At 46.7% G+C, this 23,165-nt stretch overlaps 1 protein-coding gene across 15 annotated transcripts in view; it reads left to right on the top strand.

Annotated features, from left to right (window-relative positions):
- The window catches only part of Kdm2b (lysine demethylase 2B), a 127,444-nt gene extending 105,603 nt beyond the window's left edge, over positions 1-21,841 (top strand). For 6 of the 15 annotated variants that reach the window (XM_037198700.1, XM_028885870.2, XM_028885865.2 and 3 more), the window contains 11 exons: positions 909-1,133; positions 6,498-6,641; positions 7,531-7,617; positions 7,785-8,054; positions 8,261-8,371; positions 8,973-9,011; positions 9,179-9,858; positions 10,377-10,540; positions 10,626-10,787; positions 11,651-11,869; positions 20,405-21,841. In XM_037198700.1, coding sequence (XP_037054595.1) covers positions 909-1,133; positions 6,498-6,641; positions 7,531-7,617; positions 7,785-8,054; positions 8,261-8,371; positions 8,973-9,011; positions 9,179-9,858; positions 10,377-10,540; positions 10,626-10,787; positions 11,651-11,869; positions 20,405-20,586 — 2,283 coding nt within the window. In that variant the 3' untranslated portion in view covers positions 20,587-21,841. Of the gene's footprint in view, positions 1-908; positions 1,134-6,497; positions 6,642-7,530; positions 7,618-7,784; positions 8,055-8,260; positions 8,372-8,972; positions 9,012-9,178; positions 9,859-10,376; positions 10,541-10,625; positions 10,788-11,650; positions 11,870-18,471; positions 18,654-20,404 lie in introns of those variants that run through there. The other 9 variants (XM_028885871.2, XM_028885866.2, XM_028885874.2 and 6 more) reach the window with 7 other exon arrangements.
- The last annotated feature ends 1,324 nt before the right edge of the window (positions 21,842-23,165 follow it).

Below are 23,165 nucleotides of genomic sequence, written 5' to 3'. Positions count from 1 at the left end.
ATAAGGGAGAATACACTTGAAGCCCAGCTAGGGAGGGTCTCTGAAGTCAGAGGGCCCTCTTCAGGGTGTACTGCCCAGTTCTCCCTGGGTATCTGGGTGGCAAGGAATCTATCTGATGGCCAAACAGCGTTGTATGAGCTCCCTGTGATGTCAGCTCTTCTGTGCCTTGTCTCAGAGGAACAACCAGCTCGAGACACTCTCCTGAGTGCTGGGTCACTGAGCTTCCCCCCAAAGTGTGTGCCCTGGTCCTATTACAATGTGTTTCTCAGCCAAGCTTGGAGGAGAGGGCACTGGTGTTCAGAACAGGTATCAGAAGCAGACAGTGGCCTGGTGTGCCCCCTTTCCCAGGAAATGTCCCTGAACTCTGGGCAGGAGGTCAGACCAGTCATCAGGGTCTAAAAGGTCTGTGGCCAGGGAGCATCCTGTAGTAGTTGAGTTACCTAAAGCTGTGCTAGTAGAGGGCTTAAACCTACCCGCCTTTACTCACAGTTTTGGAGACCAGAGTCTGACTGAGACCAAGCTTGCTTCAGAGGTTCAAGTTGAGGATCCTTCCTTGCCTCTGGCTTCTGATGTTGGTCTGTAGTCTGTGATATTTCTTGGCTTACAGAAGGATGCCAGTCAGATGGTACTTTTCCTTGTGTCTTTGTATTTGTTCCCATGTACATGTCTGTCTGTCTCCAAGTTTCCCCCTTTCAAAAGGTTACCTGTCGTACAATTTGAGCTTACCTGACTTTAACCTAACTGTCTTTAATCCCACCTCACTCAGTATGGTCGGTCACTCTCTGCGGTGCCAAGGTTGCCAACTGAAGCATCTCTTGCTTGGGTATACAGCTCAACCTGACACCCTCTCCTGGGTGCTTGACTAGCCTGGGGCCTCCCATCTCATTGTTCTATCTATTCTCCACCAGAACCGGGTGGTGGGCCGGCCGAAGGGTAAGCTGGGCCCGGCCTCAGCAGTGAAGTTGGCCGCCAACCGAACCACAGCAGGAGCTCGCCGGCGCCGGACGCGATGCCGCAAGTGCGAGGCCTGCCTGCGGACGGAGTGTGGAGAGTGCCACTTCTGCAAGGACATGAAGAAGTTTGGGGGCCCCGGACGCATGAAGCAGAGCTGCATCATGCGGCAGTGCATCGCGGTGAGTGTGCAGGAGGCGTGGGTAGGCTCTTCCTGCAGGGCTCTGGCCCTCCCTGCTTCCAGTTTGCTGCTCTGTCCTGCCCTAGAGGAGCTCCTTGTGGGATGAGGGGTTCAGGTGAAGTCCCTCTTATTAAAGAGGTCAGGGCAGCCTGTCTTGACTGTGACCCTGTTGCCAACATTTATGGTCCAGTTCATATGATTATGGGTCCTTCCTTCCTGTCCTTTCTTCATAGATAGAAGTTTGGGTGGAAGGTCAGTTTTGTTCTAGACAAGGAAGACTGATACATGGCATGGGGGAGCTGGGGCCATGGAGAGCTTGGCCAGCCCCTTCAGACACCTCACACTTCTTTGGCAACTGGACACAGTGCTGGGGTTCAATTTTTTAGTTCCTTCCTCCACATCCACACACTCTCAGACTTTGCCTTCCCTGAGGTGCTGCTCCCTGGGGGCCCAGAGGTCTTCCTCCTACCCCACTGAAAAGCTGCCTTAGCTGGAGGAACCAGATTCCTCCACCCTGGTGAACTGGTCCGTAAGTCCGTCATGGTATTGGGTGAGTGAGCTTTTTCTTCCAGAATGCCGCTGCCCACCCCTTGGGCGCCCGCCCTTTGCCCCTGTGCACACACTGCCTTGTTGTTTGTTACTTGTGGTTAAAAAAGAAAAATACACAACCTAAAATTTGCCAGCTTGGCTGTTTGTAAGCATATGGCACACCAGTGCTAATTTTGTGCACGTCTGTGCTGCTGATCTAGAGGGCATTTCCATCTTCCAAACCCAAACTCCAGCCATTTGCCAACTTCCTAGAAACCACAACAACGGCATTTTCAGTTTCTAAGAGTTTAACCACTGTAGATAGCGTGTGTGTGTGTGTGTGTGTGTGTGTGTGTGTGTGTGTGTGTGTAATTGGACAGTGTCATTTTATGAGTAGTTTATTTTACCTAGCATAATATGCTCAAAGATACAGTTGTCATGCGTGACAGAATTGTTTTCATTTAAAATGTGGTTTGTTTGTTGTGCCATGGTGTTGCTTTGTGGCCCTACTGGCATGAAACTCTACAGTCCTCCTGCATCAGCCTCCCACATGCCGGGGTGATAGGTGTGTGCCACCACACCTGGCGCAGAAATTTGTTAATGCTGAGTAATATTAGATATATAATGTTGCATTAAATGTATATCATACCTTTTTTGGTTTTTCTTCTGAGTGTGGATATTTGAGTGGTTTCTGCCTCGTGCCTCCTGTGAGTAACGCTGAAGTGAACAGGAACACCTTTTTGAGATCTGGCCTCTGTGGGCAGAAGTGGAACTGTTGGATCATAATTCTGTTTTTAGTTTTTGAGTGATTTCCATAGTGGTGACATAATTTCACATTGAATGAGAAGTACAGAGATTCCGTTTCTCTGTATCTTTGGCCACATGATTTTCTTTAATAAGTATTTCCCTAATGATGATTGATGTTGAACACCTTTTCATTATATATCTTTCAAGTTCTTCGCCCATCTTACAGTTGGATTTTTTTGTCTTTTGTTTTGATGAGTTGTAGAAATTCTTTATATATTCTGTATATTATCTCTCAAAATCAAGTGCAAATGTTGTTTTTGGAGTGGGTGGGTTTTTTTAGATTTATTTACTTTGTTTTAGATGTGTGACTATTTTGCCGGCATGTGTACACAGCATATGCATGCATTGTAGGAGTGTTTTGCCTGTGTGTATATCTGTGCACCACTCTGTCTGCCTGATGCCCACAGAGGCCACAGTGTCAGCTATCAGGTCCCCTGAGACTGGAGTTACAGGTAGTTGTGAGCCACCAAATAAACAGTTGCTGGGAGTTGAACCTACATCATGACTCTAATTAATCTTAGCACTCAGGAGGCAGGCAAGTCTCTGAGTTCAAGGCCAGTCTGTTCTACATAGAGTTAAAGACCAGCCAGAGCTGTATAGAGAGACCTGTCGTTTTTTTTTTAAAAAGAAGAAGGAGAAAAAAAAAAGCCTTTGTGAAATAGCAGACAGAAAGAAGGTTGTGGGATGAGGGGACATCGGCCACCTTGGTGTCCGGGAAAATAGAGACAACTCGCTGAAATCCAAGGAGAACTTCCAGTCTTATCAGAGGCAGCAAAAGCTGGGTTTTGGAGGACAAGAAAAGACAGGAAGGACCTGATGAGGGGAACAAGGTCAGGGAAACTGCACAGGAAATTGTCATTCTGGGAGTGGGTCGGGGCATGTAGAACAAGGAGCTCGGCCATGGCTTCGAGAGGATAGGGGCAGGCGTGGTGGGAACAAACAGCCCAGAGAAGCAAGAGGAAGGTCGGAGGTGAAGACTGATTCCGAGGCACCAGAGGTGAAGCTACTCTGAGATCCTGGCATGGAGGTGGACTTGGGCGGCAAGGGGAGTGTCTGTAAGAAGAGACAGGGAGCCTGAAGGATGGAGACACCATACATCAAAAGAAGGGCTGGAAAGGGGCGGGGCATGTGGGTCACAGGCAGGTAAAGGGAAAGGTAGAAGACGACTAACCCTCAGAGAGGCTGAGGCAGGATTGACAGAAGTGTGCGGCCAGCCTGTTCTGAACGCAGCCGTTGCCAAAGCAGACTGGACTACAGAATGCAGTGTCTTTGGGGGAAAATGTTTAGCCAGTTTAGGAAGCTATGTGGGGACAGAGAAAGCAGGAGACAAAAGAGTCTCCCTGCTAACAAGGCTGTGCAAGGAGGCACCTAGTCAGGCTCTACAGAGATAAGATGGCACATCCCACAGGTTTCCCATGTCTTTCTACTTGTACAAAGGTGCTAATCACAGGTCACTTCCAGCTGTGCCAAGGTTTAGGTGACAGTGTTCTCAAAACCAGCAGTTTCCACAGTCAGGCTCCTTAAAATTGTGGGTTGCTGTTTGTTTGTTTGTTTTTGAGATAAGGTCTCTCTGTGTAGCATTGGCTGGCCTCAACTCATTGCAACCCACCTGCCTCTGTTTCTGCCTCTGAGTACTGGGAATAAAGGTGTTTGTCACTATTCCCAGCCTCACAAAGACTTTCGAACTTCTCTGGAATCTGTGTATCCCAGCTTACGTTAAGGTCCTTGTGGAGCAATTGAAACTGATGGTACTTCCCCTGTGTACTAGGCACCAGTTGGCACGAGAAGGCTGAAGATCTGCCTTGGCCCCTGACCTCACTCTTTATCATCATGTATAGCAATTCTCTAAATATATGGTCTTAAGAAATTATAAGGACCCCAGAAAACTATTGTTTATCTGTGTTATTTGTTTACTAGTACTATATTTGAAATTACAATTGACATAAAAATGTTTTAAGTTCATTTTACAAGTAAGCATGTTCATAAATGACATGTTTTTATGAGTGCCAATTCTATATTTTCAAAATTAAAAGTAATTAGAAAGGGAAAAGAGTGGCATTGTGTCATGTTCCTATAAATCTCTTGTATCTGGCTTATTTTCATATCTACTTCTATCTACCACCTGTTAGATATTTTGGATGGCAGATGAGGAAATCCAGCCTCCCACAGATAGTTGGGCAAGGGAGGAACATGGTAATGACTTCTGCCCATAAGCCTGGATCCTTTCAAGCCTTCAGAATCCCACAGGTGGCAGCTTCTTTTATTTATTTTTTATTTGTTTATTGGTTTTTCGAGACAGAGTTTCTCTTTGTAGCTTTGGCTGTCCTTGAACTAGCTTTGCTTTGTACACCAGGCTGATCTTTTCAGTAATCCTCCTGCCTCTGCCTCCCCAGAGCTGGGATTGAAGGCATGGGCCACCACCACCCTTCAGCAGTTTCTTAAAGTTAGTTAGTTGCAAAATGGAATCTGAAACTGTATCAGTCCACTTTTTATGCTGTGACATTAAAAGTTGTCTTCCCCTTGCTCCTCGAGTTACGTTCTAACATTAAACACTGGCCACTGAGACTGAGTTTCCCAAATTTGCAACATACCCTACGCAGATACACAGTCACATTTGATAGTATTACCATCATTCTGATAAGAAAACCTAACCTGTTCCTGGCCATGGAAAGACTACCAGATGAAGGAAAACTTCATTTGCTTTTATATTCTTGAATTTTGTAACTTGTACCAACCAATTGGCAGTTTTCTTTTTGCAAATGACAGGATCATTTTAAGTCTTCAAGAAAATGCAACAGCAGCTACTGGTTTTTCTACTCTCTCAAATAAAAATTTTGTTCTAAGCCAGACATGGTAGCTCACACCAGTAGTCCCAGTAATGGGGAGGCTGAAGCAGGTAGGTCATGAGTTTCCAGTTAACCTGGGCTACAGTGTGAAACCGACTCTAGACAGACAGACAGATGATAGATAGATGGGTAGATGTACGTAGGTAGGAAGGTAGGTAAGTAGGTAGGCAGGCAGATAGGTAGGTAGGTAGGTAGGTAGATAGATAGATAGATAGATAGATAGATAGATAGATAGATAGATAGGTAGATAGGTAGGTAGATGGATGGATGGATGGATGGATGGATGGATGGATGGATGGATGGATGGATGGATGAGACAAAAATAAAATTAAAGATGTCCTGTGGAGAACCTGGTGGTCAGTGGAGCTCAAAAGTTAGTCACATGTACTTTTCCTTTAATAACGGTCCCTCAGCATGAGGAAGTATTTTGTGCATACTTCCTGTGTGAAAAGGATGTGTGTTCAAGGGTTGAGGTTTTCATGAAGTTAATAATCAAAGACTATTGGTGGAACTGGTGATCTTTTCAGTGTGCATGTCACCTGGAGTAACTAGTTGCCTAGATGGCAAGACCTGGCCTCTAGTACTGAGGGCCCCAGCGGTTTCACCCACCCATGCTTCTGTACTGTTGCTGCAGAAGGCAATCATGTCTTGCTCTGGGTTTTTGTTTTTGTTTTTTGGTTTTTTGGTTTTTTGAGACAGGGTGTCTCTGTAGCTTTGGAGGCTGTCCTGGATCTCACTCTGTAGACCAGGCTGGCCTATGTCTTGCTCTTATTATGACCCCCACATCCCTCTTTTGAGGTCTTGGAAACAAAGGCCGTTGATTGTGCCCTGACACCAATGGTAAGATGAACTTCAGCCCTCTGTGGACATACTTCTTTCTGGTCTTTTCCAAGTGGGAAGCCTTGCCTGACTGTATATTTAAGTTTGTCAACATAAACAGAATATGTTCTTCATGTTGTCTGCCTCCTCCTACCAGAAGATAAGCTTGGGGTGTAAGAGGTTTTGATCTGCCTTGTTCATTGCTCTATTCTTAGTTCTTATAGAGTACCTGGCACATAGAGGTCCTGATAGAATATAAACAGATTAATCAATTCGCTTGGACTAGCTTTCTGACTCCTGACAGGCCAGTCTCCGGTGGGGTCTGTCTTCACTCCCTGCTGACTTGAATGTTCTTGGGTCCTCAGCCAGTGCTGCCCCACACCGCCGTGTGCCTTGTGTGTGGCGAGGCAGGGAAGGAGGACACAGTGGAAGAGGAGGAAGGCAAGTTTAACCTCATGCTCATGGAGTGCTCCATCTGCAACGAGATCATCCACCCTGGATGCCTTAAGGTAGCATCCCTAGGGGCCCTGAACCACCCCCCACCCACCCCACCCCCGCTTCAGGGCCTGATGCTTACGATGTGGCAGCTAGGTTCCCTCCCTAGAGACTGCTGCTCATGTGGTAAGGATAGACAGTGGCATGCTGGATTCCTAAAGGACTCTCAGTTCTAGGGTATTCTGTGTCAGGTGATAAGCCCAAGAAGGCAGTTTGGAGTAGTGGCCTAAGTGAGTAAGTTCATTCTGAACACCCAGTACCTCAGAACTACAGCAGGATCCACAGCATCTCAGGAGACAGAATACAAGGATCCTGACTCCTGGCTTCTAGAAGGAAAGGGCCCCAGCCAGGGAGGGCGGGGCCTGAGCAATAGGTGGTTTCTCCACTGCGCCTCTGCACCAGGAACCGGTTCCTGTGATATGCTAAGACAGGACTGCCTTCTGGGTGACCTCTGTGTCTGCCTGGCTCAGGTGGCTGGTTCCTTCTGGGTGACCTCCGTGTCTGCCTGGCTCAGGTGGCTGGTTCCACCTTGGAAAGGAAGAAACCATTCTATGCTGGCACGTCTCTATCCCAGAATACATTCATATCCGTGGGCTGCAAGGGTGAGGGCCTTTGTTTTGGCCCTTATTCCCTCATCATACCCACCTGATGGGGTGCTGTGCCACCCATAGCTTTGGAAACCAGCCTCTCCTGGTAGTTATTGCTCCACTATTTCTCCTGTGCTCAGCTAAGGTAAATAACACAACCACGTGGTGGATCCTTTTGGCTAGACACAGATGGACGTGGCTTTGGGGGAAGAGGGGTTGGGAATGCTGAGGCAGGTGGGGCCTTGAAGAGACCTTGTATCCTTGTGGACCCTCTGCGCACCCTCCCTACCCACTGAGTCCTGTCCTGTCCTTTCAGATTAAGGAATCAGAGGGTGTGGTCAACGATGAGCTTCCCAACTGCTGGGAGTGTCCAAAGTGTAACCATGCTGGCAAGACCGGGAAAGTGAGTGCGGGCTCCAGTCACTGGCTGGGTTGGGTTGGCAGAAAGGGACAGGCTGGGCCTTGCCAGGACCAGCCTGTCCCCAGTTGTCAGTCAGGTGGGGTGTGGCGGGCTGGGAGAGGAAGAGCAAGTTCAAAGATATATAGTTGGATTGTTCTTCTCTCTTTTTGGCCTACAAGCAAAAGCGTGGCCCTGGCTTTAAGTATGCCTCCAACCTGCCCGGCTCCCTGCTCAAGGAGCAGAAGATGAACCGGGACAACAAGGAAGGGCAGGAGCCTGCCAAGCGGAGGAGTGAGTGTGAAGAGCCTCCCCGACGCAGGTCAGACGAGCACCCCAAGAAGGTGCCCGCAGATAGCATTCTACGCCGAAAGTCTGATGATGTGCACCTAAGGAGGAAGCGGAAATATGAGAAGCCCCAAGAGCTGAGTGGACGCAAGCGAGTACGAACTGGGAGGCTGTGGGCAGCAGAAGGGTGGTGTGGGGTCTTAGGTGTGGGGTGGAGGGTGGGGACCAGGGAAGGTGAATGGGTAGAACTCGGGATCCTGGCCTCTTAAGAGCTGCCCTGAGCAGGTCACCCAAATCCTGAGACCTGGCCCAAAAGAAAGAGAAAAATCCGCGAAGTCACTCCTCTTCCCACCCCCTTTAGGCCTCGACGCTTCAAACGTCCCCCGGTTCCTCTCACTTCTCGCCGAGGCCCCCTCTAGGCAGCAGTCTCAGCCCTTGGTGGAGATCCAGTCTCACTTACTTCCAGCAGCAGGTGCTCCCACGCCCCGCCCTCCCGAGGCCCTGGGGACTTGCGAGTCCAGGCTGTCCTCCCCTCCGCAATCCCCAGAACCCCTGGTCCATTGCTACAGATGCTCCTGTAGCCCGGCCCCAGATCAGCAGCGGGCCTGAGAAGCTCTCTGAGGTTGAGAAGCCGCGGTTGGTTGGGGAAGCGGCAGCTGGGAAGATCCTGGTGGCCCTGCTCTGCTAATGGGCCTTACTTACCGTTAGTAGCCACAAGGTGGCGCCGGGAGACGCTCCCGGCAGGGCTTGGCTAGGGATGCCTCCTGCCTGGGCTCCAGCTCTGGGCTCCCTTAGCCATAGCTGTGTTAATGGGCAACTGCCATCTCTGGTCTGTCTCAGGTGGGAGGTCAGCTGGGTGGGAACAGTTGACTGTCTTCTATTATTTCTACCATTCTCTGGGAAACCATCAGGCAGAACTGTGCTGTCTTTAGTCAGATGGGACGGACATGGCTTTGTGGGAAGATGTCCTAGCCCTTGCTGAAGAGACTGGGCTCGCGGTGTGGTGGGGTGTAAAGGGGACCATGTTCCTCCAGCCCAGGAGCAAACTCTGTGTCCTTTATTCCCTGTGACAGCTAAAACCTGGCAAAGAAGACAAACTTTTCAGGAAAAAGGTACCGTCTTCCCCTCCCTCATGTACCTGCTGTTAGAGCTGTGGGCAACACCGTGGTGGCCCTTGTATATTCCATGATAGGCTTGGGAAGTCTGGGGTGGGCGATACCCTAAACTGCATGGGTTAATCACAAGCCACCCATCCTCACCCCTCCCTTTCTCTCCGCAGCGGCGGTCCTGGAAGAACGCCGAGGATCGGTTGGCACTGGCCAACAAACCCCTTCGGCGCTTCAAGCAGGAACCAGAGGACGATCTGCCTGAGGCACCTCCTAAGACCCGGGAGAGTGACCACTCACGCTCCAGCTCACCCACCGCTGGGCCCAGCACTGAAGGGGCTGAAGGCCCAGAAGAGAAGAAAAAGGTGAAGATGCGCCGGAAACGGCGGCTTCCCAACAAGGAGCTGAGCAAAGAGCTAAGCAAGGAGCTCAACCACGAGATCCAAAAGACAGAGAGTACCTTGGCCCATGAGAACCACCAGCCCATCAAGTCAGAGCCCGAGAGTGAGAACGAGGAGCCAAAGAGGCCCCTAAGCCACTGCGAGCGCCCCCACCGCTTCAGCAAGGGGCTCAACGGCACCGCTCGGGAGCTGCGGCACCCCCTGGGGCCTGGCCTGCGCAGCCCACCTCGTGTTATCTCCCGGCCCCCAGCCTCTGCGTCCCCACCTAAGTGCATCCAGATGGAGCGTCATGTGATCCGGCCGCCACCCATCAGCCCCCCACCTGACTCGCTGCCCCTTGATGATGGAGCAGCCCATGTCATGCACAGGGAGGTGTGGATGGCAGTCTTCAGCTACCTCAGCCACCAAGACCTGTGTGTCTGCATGCGGGTCTGCAGGACCTGGAACCGCTGGTGAGGGGCAGCCCTGTGTGAGTGGGCTCAGGTTGGGGCTCAGGGTAGTCCTGGCAGCACATATTGCTTGAGTTGCTTGTAGAGATCAGTTTCCTGTCACAGAGGGCCAGTCTCAGGAGGATAGCATATGGAAAACTAAGGACCACATGGAGTTCCTTGTCTAAATTCAGCTGAAGTTGAGTGTCAGTGACCAGTACTCACTAATTTCAGCCTGACATTCTCTAGACTTCTAGTTTTAGCTGAGTTTCTGACCGTCCCTCATGAGTAGGAGGATCCAGGGCCTCCACAGCGGTTGTTAGGAGCCGGGGTAAGGCCTAGGAGATTTTATGGAGAGTACATGCTGGCATCTTCTATGTAGCTGTGTGGCCATCAACAGAGGTGCCCAAATGTGGGCAGGGCTGAATCTTAGAGGCACTTTCTCCTCGATGGCAAGTGAGGAAGAGTTACCATAGCCACACGGGTTCTCCAGGTGAGCTGCTAACGATGATGGTGTGTTCCCTGCCTGGCCTGGCTCTCAGGTGCTGCGATAAGCGGTTGTGGACCCGCATTGACCTGAACCACTGCAAGTCCATCACGCCCCTGATGCTGAGTGGCATCATCCGGCGACAGCCTGTCTCCCTTGACCTCAGCTGGACCAATATCTCCAAGAAGCAGCTGAGTTGGCTCATCAACCGGTTGCCTGGTAAGCTTTGGTTAAGGATCCCAGATGTGCAGTCATGATGGCCTGGATTGTATCACTTGCCTCATACTCTCTCGTTATCTCCTAGGGCTCCGAGACTTGGTGCTGTCAGGCTGCTCATGGATTGCCGTCTCAGCCCTCTGTAGCTCCAGCTGCCCACTGCTCCGGACCCTGGATGTTCAGTGGGTAGAAGGACTGAAGGATGCCCAGATGCGGGACCTCCTGTCCCCACCCACAGACAACAGGCCAGGTGAGCTACCAGGCTGGAGCTGTACCCTAAGGGGTCTGTCTGTCTGTCTGTCTCCTGGAGGTGGCGTGACTGAGATGCCCTCCCAGCCCTCCTCCCGTGTGGTGTGTGTGTCTTCAGCTTTGCTCTCTGCTGGGACACTTGGGGTGGAGAAGTCTCAGCTTGCTTTGGGTATGAGTGGGGTGGGGTTTTTTTGTCTTTTGTTGTTGGTTTTTTCCCCGAGACAAAGTTTCTCTGTGTAGCTTTGGAGCCTGTCCTGGATCTTGTTCTGTAGACCAGGCTGGCCTCGAACTCACAGAGATCCGCCTGGCTCAGTCTCCCGAGTGCTTGGATTAAAGGTGTGCACCACCACCACGCAGCCGGGTATGAGTGTTTTAAGAAAAGGCAAATTTTCCTCTGCTTATACCGTCTCCAGTCCTGGGGCTGTCTCAGAGTCTGACTGCTTCTTTGTTACCTTAATCTTCATTGGCTTTAATCTTCTCCTCAGGCTTCAGGATTAGGGTGGTTGAGTGAGGTCTCAAAGCATAGTATGTTCCTAGGTCAGCTGCCTGGGTCACAGGGACACCCCCAACCCCAGCCAAAGCTTAAAGGGTACATGTATGCGGTGAGCAACAAACAACAGACAAGGGCGGCGGGCTAGAATAAAATGTAGTCTTACCAACCACAGCTTGAAGACCAGTCCTCCACCCATGTTTCTGAAGTCGGATTGTTAACGATAAAATTCTGGCTTAGGGTAGAGTGTGCTCCATGACTATGAAATCGAATTGTACCCACCTAGCAGGGCGCCTTTTCACGGAACATCAACAGGAGAACTTGATTTCTCTGTTCAGGCTGATGGATTGCCTCTCTCCTATCTGCCCCAACAGGTCAGATGGACAATCGGAGCAAGCTCCGGAACATTGTAGAACTGCGCCTAGCTGGCCTGGACATCACAGATGCCTCCCTGCGGCTCATTATCCGCCATATGCCCCTGCTCTCCAAGCTCCACCTCAGTTACTGTAACCACGTCACTGATCAGTCCATCAACCTGCTCACTGCAGTCGGCACTACCACCCGAGACTCTCTGACAGAGATCAACCTATCAGGTGAGGTGGGAATCCCAGCATGTGAGGGACAGCTGGGCACTGGATATTTATCAAGAACTACTGTCTAGCTGGGTGGCAGTGGTGCACGCCTTTAATCCCAGCACTTGGGAGACAGAGGCAGGTGGATCTCTAAGTTCGAGGCCAGCCTGGTCTGCAAAGCAAGTTCTAGGACACCAAGGCTACACAGAGAAAAACCGTCTCAATAAATAAATAAATAAATGGTTGAATAAATAAATAAATAAAACACAAAAGCTATTGACTAGTCACAGTGCTTGGAAATACAAGTGACTGAGACAACCAGATCTAGAGAGAAAGTTACTATTAAATTGTAGTGATTCCTATCGAAAAACAGAGCTAACATCAGTCAGAGTATGTAACAGTAGTTCCTGATGCAAACTCTAGTCTAGGGACATCTCCTAGGTGGTAAGAGACAAGCTCATACCTGCAGCCAGAATGTGGGCAACAGCCATGGGCTGGGAGTCAGGAGCCACTGAATACAGGGGTTGACTAATGGACTAGCAGAAACTGTATTCTGCCTGTGTGCCCCTTACGACCTTTCTATCAAGGAGTCTGATGGAAATGAAATCCTACAGATGGTTCACTTCGTTTTTGTCACACTGCAGAACCCTCTTTTTTCCCATTGTTCTGTGGCTGGAGTTGGTTCTGAAAGTTCTGGAGCTTGGTTATGTTATGCCCAGATCGTAGGGACCCCCAAAAGACCACCACAGAGATCGAATCCCGCATGTAAAAGCAAAGAGCCTTTATTTCAAGCTCTGAGCTTAGTCTCTCTCTCTCTGTCTGTCTGGCACAGCGGTGAGAGCAGAGAGTCCTGAGCCCAGGCATGGTGGGATTTTTATCATAGCAGAGGTTGGGGTGAGGGGATTTCCAGGGTCCAGGACCCTGATTGGCTGACAATTGTCTAGGGCTATCTGTAACACAAAAAATAGGTGTGTGCTAGACTCAGGGACATCTGGCCACCTTATTTAATGGTTGGAATGTTGGGGATGTAAAGTACTTCCTCACCCCTGGGTGGTATCAGCTTAAGGCTTTTCCTGGATCAGGGTATTGCCTGACAGCAAGCCTGTCACAGAAGCTGTGTCTAGGCCCCTAAGCCTGTCATAGCTGCTGTGTGGTCAAGCTGTTTTGGAGCCCCTTCACAGTTACACATATAGTAAGGTGGACAGTGGCAAGTCCATTTGTCCTTCGTTCAGTTAACAGTGTTTTCTGGTAGCTTACGATAGCCTGGATCGGAATTGTTTTACATTTATGTGAGACAAAATAAAGGGAGAAAGTCGCTCTTTAAGAAATGGATCCCCTCGCCGGGCTGTGGTAGCGCACAACTTTAATCCCAGCACTCGGGAGGCAGAGCCAGGTGGATCTCTGTGAGTTCGAGGCCAGCCTGGGCTACAGAGTGAGATCCAGGACAGGGAAGAAAACTACAGAGAAACCCTGTCTCAAAAAACAACAACAACAAAAAAAAACGGATCCCCTCACCTCACTAAAATTAAATTTTAACACAACTGCATTATGATCTGCTGTTAGGACTCCCATTATTTCATTGTTTACCTGTCTCTACATCCATATCTATGCCACACACCAGATGGGACAGGAGGTGTAGACAGTCTGGGGTCATTCTCTGCCTAGGGTCCTTAGAAGCTGTTCCTCCTCACTATGAAGGTTTGGTAGCAGGAATCGTGCCACTAACAGAGGCAAAGAGCTGTGCTGAAGTGAGATTTCACCACCATATACCAGCTCCAAGCTCACTCAGTTGAGACTGGAAAGGTGATAGAGCTGTTGGCATCTGGTTCTAAGCGCTTAATTATAGTAAATCTTTTCCTATGTTCTAGTTGTTATGGATGTGCAGTGCAGTTCAGGAAATATGTGGGAGTGTTTGTATAGACCCTCTACATTTTAATTTTCCATTACAACACACTGAGATCATCTTTTCATCTCAGTATCCATATACTGCCATTCTTTTTTTTTTTTTTTTTTTTTTTTTTAAAGAGAATGTATCATAGCCTAAAGTACCCAGAAGATTGAGACAGTAGGATCTAAATTTTAGTCCTTTGCTACACTGCAAGTTCAAGATCATCCTGGGGCACAGTGAGAACCTATGTCAAAACAAACACAAAGTTAAGCCATGTCTCTGTACCCTGTCTCTCCTTGTTTTGTGCTTATCTCCTATTAGTATAACTGAATTAATGATAAATTGAAGTGCCACATGATGGCCATGTTCATGGGGCTGGAGGATCTGGCACCCAGTTGCTTTTGAGGCTGCATTTCATTCTACATGTATCAGGTACTCAGGCAGATCTGGCCTTTCTCTGATCCTTACCCCTTGCGGAAACCCTAGACCTGATCTCTTGTCCAGTTTTTACATCCATGTATTATTAAACCGTGGGCATGAGCTGCCATGTCTGTTCAGGTATGTCTGTACAACACAAGTTGCTAATATTGACCTTATGATCTTGTACACTTCCTTTCCTGCATGACTTTTGCTAGTTAATAATTGCCTTTTTGACTTGGTTTAGCTCTGAAGCAGACTGTTAAGCAAAACTGAATATCCCTTACAAACTTAATAGTCACACATTCAGTTGTTTCCACAGGACAATGCCTTTTTCTTGATTGTTTTCCCACCCCTTCTCTTCCCCTTCTATTTCTGTCAGAATTCTTGTTCTCATCTGATTGGCTGCCTGCTCTTCAGGGACCTCCCCACCATCCTTGTTCCTGTTTTGGATGCCTTCCTTCCTTGGTTCCACGTTGTCCTTAGCAGTCTCTTGTTGGGTGGAGTACACTCATTATTGATGATAGTTGAATATAAAGCCTAGTTTGTAAGCCATGTTGCTTCAGAAAATGAAAGGTTTTCTCCCCTGGCTTCTACCTCCCAGAACCAGGAAGTGAAATTCACTGCTTTGTCCATTAATAATCTTTTCTCTGTTTTATGTTGTCCTTGTCTCTAATTGTGTGTGTGTATGTGTGTGTGTGTGTGTGTGTGTGTGTGTGTGTGAGAGAGTGTGTGTGTGTGTGTGAAAGAGAGTGAGTGTGAGTGTGTGTGTGTGTGTGTGTGTGTGTATGTGTGTGTGTGTGTGTGTTGGGCCCCCTGAGCTGCAGTTACAGGAGGTGGTGATTCACCAGGGCCTGTGCAAGAGCAGTACACACACACACTCTTAATTAATTGCTTAATCTCCAACATTCCAGTTATTTGTGTGTGTGTCTGTGTGATGTCAGCGAAAGTTACCAGATCTAGCGTCATGAAGATTCTCCCCCTCTATTTACATGTGCTATGTGGTGGTGGCAGTTTCTTTCTTTTGCATGTAGTCATCTAGTTTTCCCAGCACCATTTGTTGAAAAGATGATTTCCTCATTGACATGTACTTGATACCCTTGTCAAAAATCACTGGAAGGCCCACAAGATGGCACATACTGCTAGGCCTCATGACCCAAGTTTCTCAGGTTTCACACGATGGGATGAGAGAACTGACTCAAGTGTCCTGATCTCCACACGTGCACCACACACACAGATAGTTTCTAAATCATTTAAACTATTTTAACCAGCCAGATGTGGTGTGGTGGCTCACACCATTAATTCTAGTACCTGGGAAGCAGAGGTAGGAGGATCTCTGTGAGTTTGAGGCTACCTGGTCTACAGAGTGAGTTTCAGGACAGCCAGGGCTATGTAGAGAGACCCTGTCTCCAAGAAAATAATAATAAAAATAATTATTAATTATAATTCTGTTACATGGTTATAATATATTTGATAATTCATTATACAATATATAATTATAATTTACATGTTGTACATTAATATAAATGTATTGCATGAGAATTATCTTTTTGCCTTATGTCACCATCACAATTTTGACTGCTTTAGCTTCATAATACTATTGTACAGTTTTAAACGAATCTTCAAACTCTTCAGACTACTTGGAGTCCACTACTAAATTTTAGGATGGGCTTTTCTATTTTTGCAAAACCACTTGGATTTCACCACGTGGATTTCACATCTTTGACAGTGGTAATATCTTAATATATTTTAAGTCTTCTAATCTGTGAGCCTGGAATGTTTTCCCATTTGCATCTCTTTTAATTTATTTTGGTGGTTTTTACCATTTTCAGTGGACAAGTCTCATTCCTTTGAATTTATTCTTTTTGGGTGCTGTTATGCATGGGCTTGTAATTGTTTTATTGCTATCATTTAGAAAAGGAGCTGGGTTTTGTGGATTTTTTTTTTTTCTTTTTCATTTTGGTTTTTCAAGACAGGGTTTCTTTGTGTAATTTTGGAGCCTTTCCTGGATCTCACTCTGAAAGACTAGGCTGGCCTCAAACTCAGAGATCCGCCTGGCTCTGCCTCCCGAGTGCTGGGATTACAGGTGTGTGCCACTACCACCGGCTGTGAATTGATTTTTTTTTTTTCCCCCTAACTTTTGTAAAATGTTTTAAGTAAAAGAGGGTTTTGGTTGTTTTGATAGAGTTGGACTCTTAAAATACTTCACTTTCAGAATTTTACTTTTTTAAAATCAACTTTAAAGTTATGCTTATATAAAAAAAACTGTACCATTTTTTTCATTATTTTTACTGTTAAAAAAAGCCAAGTAGCCGGGCAGTAGTGGGGCACGCCTTTAATCCCAGTACTTGGGAGGCATGGGCAGGCGGATCTCTGTGAGTTTGAGGCCAGCCTGGGCTACAGAGCGAGGTCCAGGACAGGCACCAAAACTACACAGAGAAACCCTATCTCAACCACCACCACCACCACCCAAAGTCAAGTAAAACCATCTTTAATTTATCGTGCATAAGATTTCTCTTCCATTTTCATATTTTGAATTCTTTTTTAGATTTATGTGTGTTGCATACATGTGTATCTTGTGTGTACCTGGTGCCTGAAGAAGTCAAAAAGGGTGTCAAAGCTCTTGAAACTGGTGTTATAGATGGCTGTGAGTTCTGGGAACCTAACCCTGGTCCTTTTAACCACTGAGCCATCCCCACAGCCCCTATTTTTATATTGTAAACATAGCATATACATATATATATATATGTGTATCTGTATAACAACTAGAGACCTCGTAGATCTTTCTAAGGATGAGGATCGTGCTTACACAACTACAGTATTGCTGTCACACCTAGAGTAAGAGTTGGAAAGAACCAGAGTACTCTTTCACTCTCCAGTGAGACTGAAGACGAGAAAACGGACATAAAAGATGCTTCTAAATATATATTTATAACTTCTCCTTCTTCCCAAGAGCCCTTCCTCATTCTAATTAGCCCCTCAGATGTTCCCCTAAGGTGCAAAGGTCTTTTAAGTATAAATAGGACAGGAATTTTGCCAGTATTGGGGGGAAAGGGCAATTCTGTATTTTTTTTTTTTTTTTTTTCATTTTTCACTGTGACTTGAGGCCCCATGTTGACCAGCCCCTGTTCTGTTATTAGTAGTCCTTGATAAGGGACCAGGAATGTAGCTCAGTGATAAAGCACTTGCTTATCACATTTAACAAGTCCCTGCCTGGATTCTATCCCAAGACCACAAACACAAACAGAACCCCCAGCTACCTTTAGAAGGCAAGAGAAACTCGTAATACTGGCTTCTAAGAAGTCTTTAATTCCTTTTATTCTATTTACTTAAAAAGTTTCCCGGCCAGGCAGTGGTGCACACCTTTAATCCCAGCACTTGGGAGGCAGAGCCAGGCGAATCTTTGTGAGTTCGAGGCCAGCCTGGTCTACAGAGTGAGATCCAGGAAAGGCACAAAGCTACAGAAAAACCCTGTCTCGAAAAACAAAACTAAACAAAAAAACGAAACAAACAAAAAAGAAAAAATGTTTCCCATTCAAGGTTAGTAAACTCCATGGTATTATTTAGCTTGTTCACCACCAATTTTTTGTTTCCTATGAACTCCAGGTTAAGGTCATAAATTTGACTAAGTTAACCATGTTTTGGTAAGAACATTTCCCTGCAGTAATTGTACTTTGTCTCCCTGTTATGGAAAAAAAAAATTGTGTTGGTCTCTAGGTGAGTTCACTGTCATGGAAATGTGGTTAGGGAGTAAACGCACTGGACACAATGGCTACCCTACGTTTGCCCACCATCTTAGGAACCCTTTTAGGGTGTACATGGACCCTTCTAACAACTTTTCCCTTTAACAGAGATACACTGTTAGTTCCATCTCACTCCCCTCAAGCTCCGCACTGTTCTCTCCTCCCTCTAGTCTGTCTCACTTCCAGCTGGGGGTGGGGTGGGCCAGTCCCTCACATCTAGACAGAGGAGCCCGACAGCCCCTGTCTCTCCCTGGCCTCTCACAAGCAGCTGTCACCCAGAGGCCTTTGCTGTCCAGCTGGCACCCTGCTGTGTCTTGAGGCCATTAGGTCCGCATGCTTGTCTGAACTTCCCTTTTCCAGCGGTGAGACTAGCTAGCGCTTCCAGATGGCTGCTTCGCTGAGTTGACTTTTGAGCAGGCAGCCCTTGCTTTTTTGGTGAATCATTTTCAGCTCTTAGTTTAAACAACAAAAAGTCTTGCACCTGGAGCTTAAAGACCCCTCTACCTAGAATTGGAAAGGAAGGACCTTTCTATGCGAGTCTCTTGATTCTTCTTGTGCACTAAACTTCTTTACAGACTGGTACCTCACACCTTCCACGGACAGGTACTGTCCTGCCAGTGGATGATCCCTGACAGCCTATAGCCAGCCAGCTTTGATTGAAGGTAATGAGGATAAATTAATATCAAAAAAGACCCAGTTCAAGGGGGCTGGAGAGATGGCTCAGAGGTTAAGAGCACTGACTGCTCTTCTAGAGGTCCCGAGTTCAATTCCCAGCAATCACATGGTGGCTCCCAACCATCTGTAGTGAGATCTGGCTCCCTCTTCTGGCCTGCAGGCATACATGCAGGCAAAACACTGAATACCTAAGAAAAAGACCCAGTTCAATATTAGGTTTCACATGACATAGTGAGGGGGAAAAATACAAGAGTATGGAAAGTGCTTTTTATACCAGCAGAACCTCTATTCTCTATAAAGTGAATCAAACTATATAAAAGGAATGGCTTTAAAGTAATTGCATATGTACATCATTTGCATTTTTGACTTTTGCAGTAAGATTCATAAAGCAGATTAGTAGAGCCAGGTATGGGAATGCACATCTTCAGTTCCAGACCAGGCGGGGCTATAGAGAGGCCCTGTCTCAAAAACAGCGGCGGCAACATTAAGAGCTTGGTATTTTGAAGTATCTTTTTATCAGGGTCCTCAGAGTTCTGCCCCCTTCAGTCTCTCCCACCCTCGTTCGTATGTCAGTGGCTCAGCACATTACTCAACTTCCTGTGACTGTCTATGCAGAGTGCTTGGAGTCCTACTATGTTTGTGAGATTGAGTTATCCTCACATAGCTTGAATTACGCATCAAGAATTGGTGAGCATCTGTATCTATGTTCAGGGCTTTGTGTTGCCAAGAGACTCCTGTTTGCTGGACTGACAGTGTGTACGCGGTCAGTGCCTGCAGATTACTGTCACTTTGATAGGCACAGTATTAGCCGGCCCTGGTTTCTTTTTAACATAACCAAAGATTCCCTTTTTCCCTCCTCCCGCCTCCCCCCCAGCCCCCCTCCCCAAACCACCCTCCCACAGGAAGGCAATGCCTCCCATGGGAGGCACATCCTGTAGAGGCAAGTTCAAGCCCTTCCCCGGCCCTATTTTTTATTCAAAAGTTTCAAAATTAATACCCCCGACAGGAAGATAACATTTTCTCATCCATATGATCCACCTAGAAGTCATGTGTCTTGCTTGATCTCAGTTGGACACTGATTAACATTTAAGCCAGTTGATTATAGATTCAATTCTAAAACAAAGTAGGGTTAAAGAAAAGTACAGAATAATTCTAAAAATGTACAATTTTTGTCTACAGGATATGGTGAATTCTGTCTTTTTGGTGGACAAAGCCTTTCTCCAGCCCTTTCTAGAATATTGGTCTTTGGCATGGCTTCCTGGAGATATTCCTTATTAGACTGGGGGAGGGTGGAACCCCACAAAAAAAACACCTATGGGCTGTGTGTCACCAATTTAAAATGCTTCCAAGATGACCTGAGGGACACCTCATCAACCTAGCCATATTGAGTAGGATATTTATCTGAACAGTAGAGTCAGTTAAGGAGACAATACTTAGGCAAACCTAACTGTATTCCCATCAGACAAGCCCCTCCCACATTGTGACCCTTTTTGTAAGATGCACTGATCTTGTATGTAACTATACAGAAAGAGGCAGCCCTGTACTGTAGTACAAGTAATTTCTACCTGATAGTCTGACTTTGCGGGGCTTGGGGGAGAAGACAGTGTTGCAAATAGAACCATATTTCCACATGCCTGGCAAAACACTCCAAATACTTTCCAAGAATACATTATTAAGCTTTGCAATTGGTAAGTGAAATCCCTCCCATTTGGGGGACATCAAGGACTGGACTACATTATCTAGCTGTGTTCTATCTCTACTACTGGATCCCTGAATTTACAGGGCCTTGGGCTGTGTCTTCTGTTCCTTCATATGGTTTTCTCTTCCCTGCAGACTGCAATAAGGTCACTGACCAGTGCCTGTCCTTCTTCAAACGCTGTGGAAATATCTGTCATATTGACCTGAGGTACTGCAAGCAAGTCACCAAGGAAGGCTGTGAGCAGTTCATAGCCGAAATGTCTGTGAGTGTTCAGTTTGGGCAAGTGGAAGAGAAACTCCTGCAGAAACTAAGTTAGTTTCAGGACAAGGGTGTAAATATGGAGGGTTGGGGGCCACAGCCAGGGAGGGGTGAAGACTGCAAAAGCAATTGGGCTTCTGTTTCCCTTTGGAATTGGAACAAGAGACCACGGGACACAGTTGTGTTTCTCAAGTCTTGCCAAGGGAGAAGCCGTTCAACACCCATTTGGGATGAGTGAGCCAGACGTTTTCCTTTGCTCCTGCATCATAACTGCACTGCTTTCTGGACCATTCTAAGGCGGCCTTTAGAAGACATTCCAGTTGGAAAAGAAGATGAGCTTTGGAGAAATCCTCTGAGAAGCCTGAGCTTAGTGTTTTTGTTGGTAGTTTGTTTGGGGCACCCTGTTCCTTGCAATGCCAAGGCTTCCAATGTCAACAGAGTGGACCACACACACCATTTGCAGCCCTCTTGACACATTTTGTTTAGTTGGTTTTGTTACATCTTACATTATGCAGAACTATTTTTGTATAAATTGTTTAAAAATTATTTATGCAAGATTTGAATGCATACCAGTGTTTTTATTATTTAGATTGCCAACTTTCCTTCAGGTAGGAAGAACTTAACCTGTACTTCATCAACATAAAGAGCCCATCTACAGCTGTACCCAGGTGTGACAGGGGGCTATGACCTTCCACTTAAAAGCATGTTTAACTGGATGTTGAGAGCCTACTTTGTATGTCCAGAAGTTACATGAGCATGTTGTGGATAAGTGTATAGTCCAGGTAAAACACTTTGCCAAGTTTCAATAGAGAGTCTACCTTTTCCTTAAAGTTTTACAATTCAGATTTCAGCCTTTACACTCAGGAGGGTTTTGCTCCAAGCATGAGCTCTTATGTCCTACCTACACAGATCTAATTTATACCATGGATCAAGTAGAATAAATATGCCCATAGCCTTCCTTTCCTTGGAAGTGTTCAGTTCTCACTCAAGTTGGTAGCCAGGCTATTTTCTAGTTGTCAAGTTCTGCATCCATAAGTGCCATTGTTGTGTGGTGTTTCCTAGACTTCCCCTGATTTGTATAAACAATTGTACAAAAAAAAAAAAAAAATCCACTCTTGGTGTTTGAGGGTTTCTGTTTCTATGGGACGGCTAAAAATCTAATCGGAATGGCCAAGGTAAATGGACTCTTCACCACAATTGTGTAATTTCTCTGTTGTCTGAGAAATGCAGCAGCCCTGAGACACATGATTTTTTTTTCGTCCTACAGAAAGAGATGTGTTTCTCACCAATAAAGGTAATGGGAAAAAAACTATGCTACAATGATGGCCACTTGTGGATATTAGGAATAATGACTCACCTGTCTGAATGTCTCCTGCTACACCTGTACAAAAGTAATTCCCATGCATGGCCACTGTCTTTCTTAGGGTTCTACTGCTAGGAGAATACTGTGACCAAGGCAACTTATAAGAGAAAGGATAACTGAGCTTACGGTCAGAGGGTTAGAATTTATAATGATGGAGTTGCGGGGTAGCGGGGGAGAGGTAGGGAGCTATAGTAGCAACTGAGAGCTCCTATCATCTTGATCAATCCACGACTGGGCACACTGGGAATGGTGAGTCGTCGTCGTCGTCTTTTTTTTTGTTGTTTTTTTTTTGTTTTTCGAGACAGGGTTTCTGTGTGGAACAGTCCTAGCTGTCCTCGAACTCCCTTTGTAGATCACGCTGACCTTGAATTCACTGAGATCCACCTGCCCCTGCCTTCCAAGTGATGGGATTAAAGACATGCATCACCACCGCCTGGCAGGAATGGAGAATCACATCCTCCAGTAAGAGCACACCACCTAATCCTTCCCAAATGGTTCCACCAACTAGAGACTAGGGCTACCACAGCTACCTAACATTACTCTTTCCTGGAAGTTTCCTAGGTGCAGGGGCAAGGAGACAACTCAAAGAAGTTGCATTCTGTGCGGTGGCCTTGGGCCTGGGGACTAGAAGACTAAGATGTTAGAATTTGGGGTCACAAAACATTTTTAGACAGTTCTGACTTGATGTCCATGCATAGAAATAACTCTAAAGATGGGTAAGATAAAGATCTTGGCTCTGCAAGACATGCCCTTCCTGCTAATGCTCCAGTTTTAAAGAGCATTTGCCTCTTATTTTATCAAAGCCTTTTGACTCAAATTCTAGCAACAGTGGCTTCTTGTGTTCAACTCTGGTGAGTAACATAACAGAATTAAGACTTGTTAACACTGTTGTTTACTTGTAAAAAGGCAGTTTGACTTTATTGGCCTGAAGGTTCGTTAATATAGATATAAAGGCCATTTCTGTGGTAGTTTTAGTTCTCTGAACCTCCATATAAAACAGCTACACCCTGATGTTTAGAAAACATCTTTGGCTAGGCAGTAGTGGCACATGCCTTTCATTTGAGCACTTGGGAGACAGAGGCAGGCAGATCTCTGAGTCCGAGACCAGCCTGTTCTATAGAGCAAGTTCCATGACAGCCAAGGCTACACAGAGAAACAAAAAGAAAGGGGGGGGGGCATCTTCTCCTCTGAGAACTGCTTTCAGGGTGATTCCCCTGATACACACAGTCTGCTAAAAAATCTGGCTTCACACCACTACGTGCACATAGCAGAGC

The sequence above is a fragment of the Peromyscus leucopus genome, chromosome 23, assembly GCF_004664715.2.
Source record: "Peromyscus leucopus breed LL Stock chromosome 23, UCI_PerLeu_2.1, whole genome shotgun sequence".
In the NCBI taxonomy this organism is placed as follows: domain Eukaryota; kingdom Metazoa; phylum Chordata; class Mammalia; order Rodentia; family Cricetidae; genus Peromyscus; species Peromyscus leucopus.
This window is presented reverse-complemented; position numbering and strand designations above follow the sequence as displayed.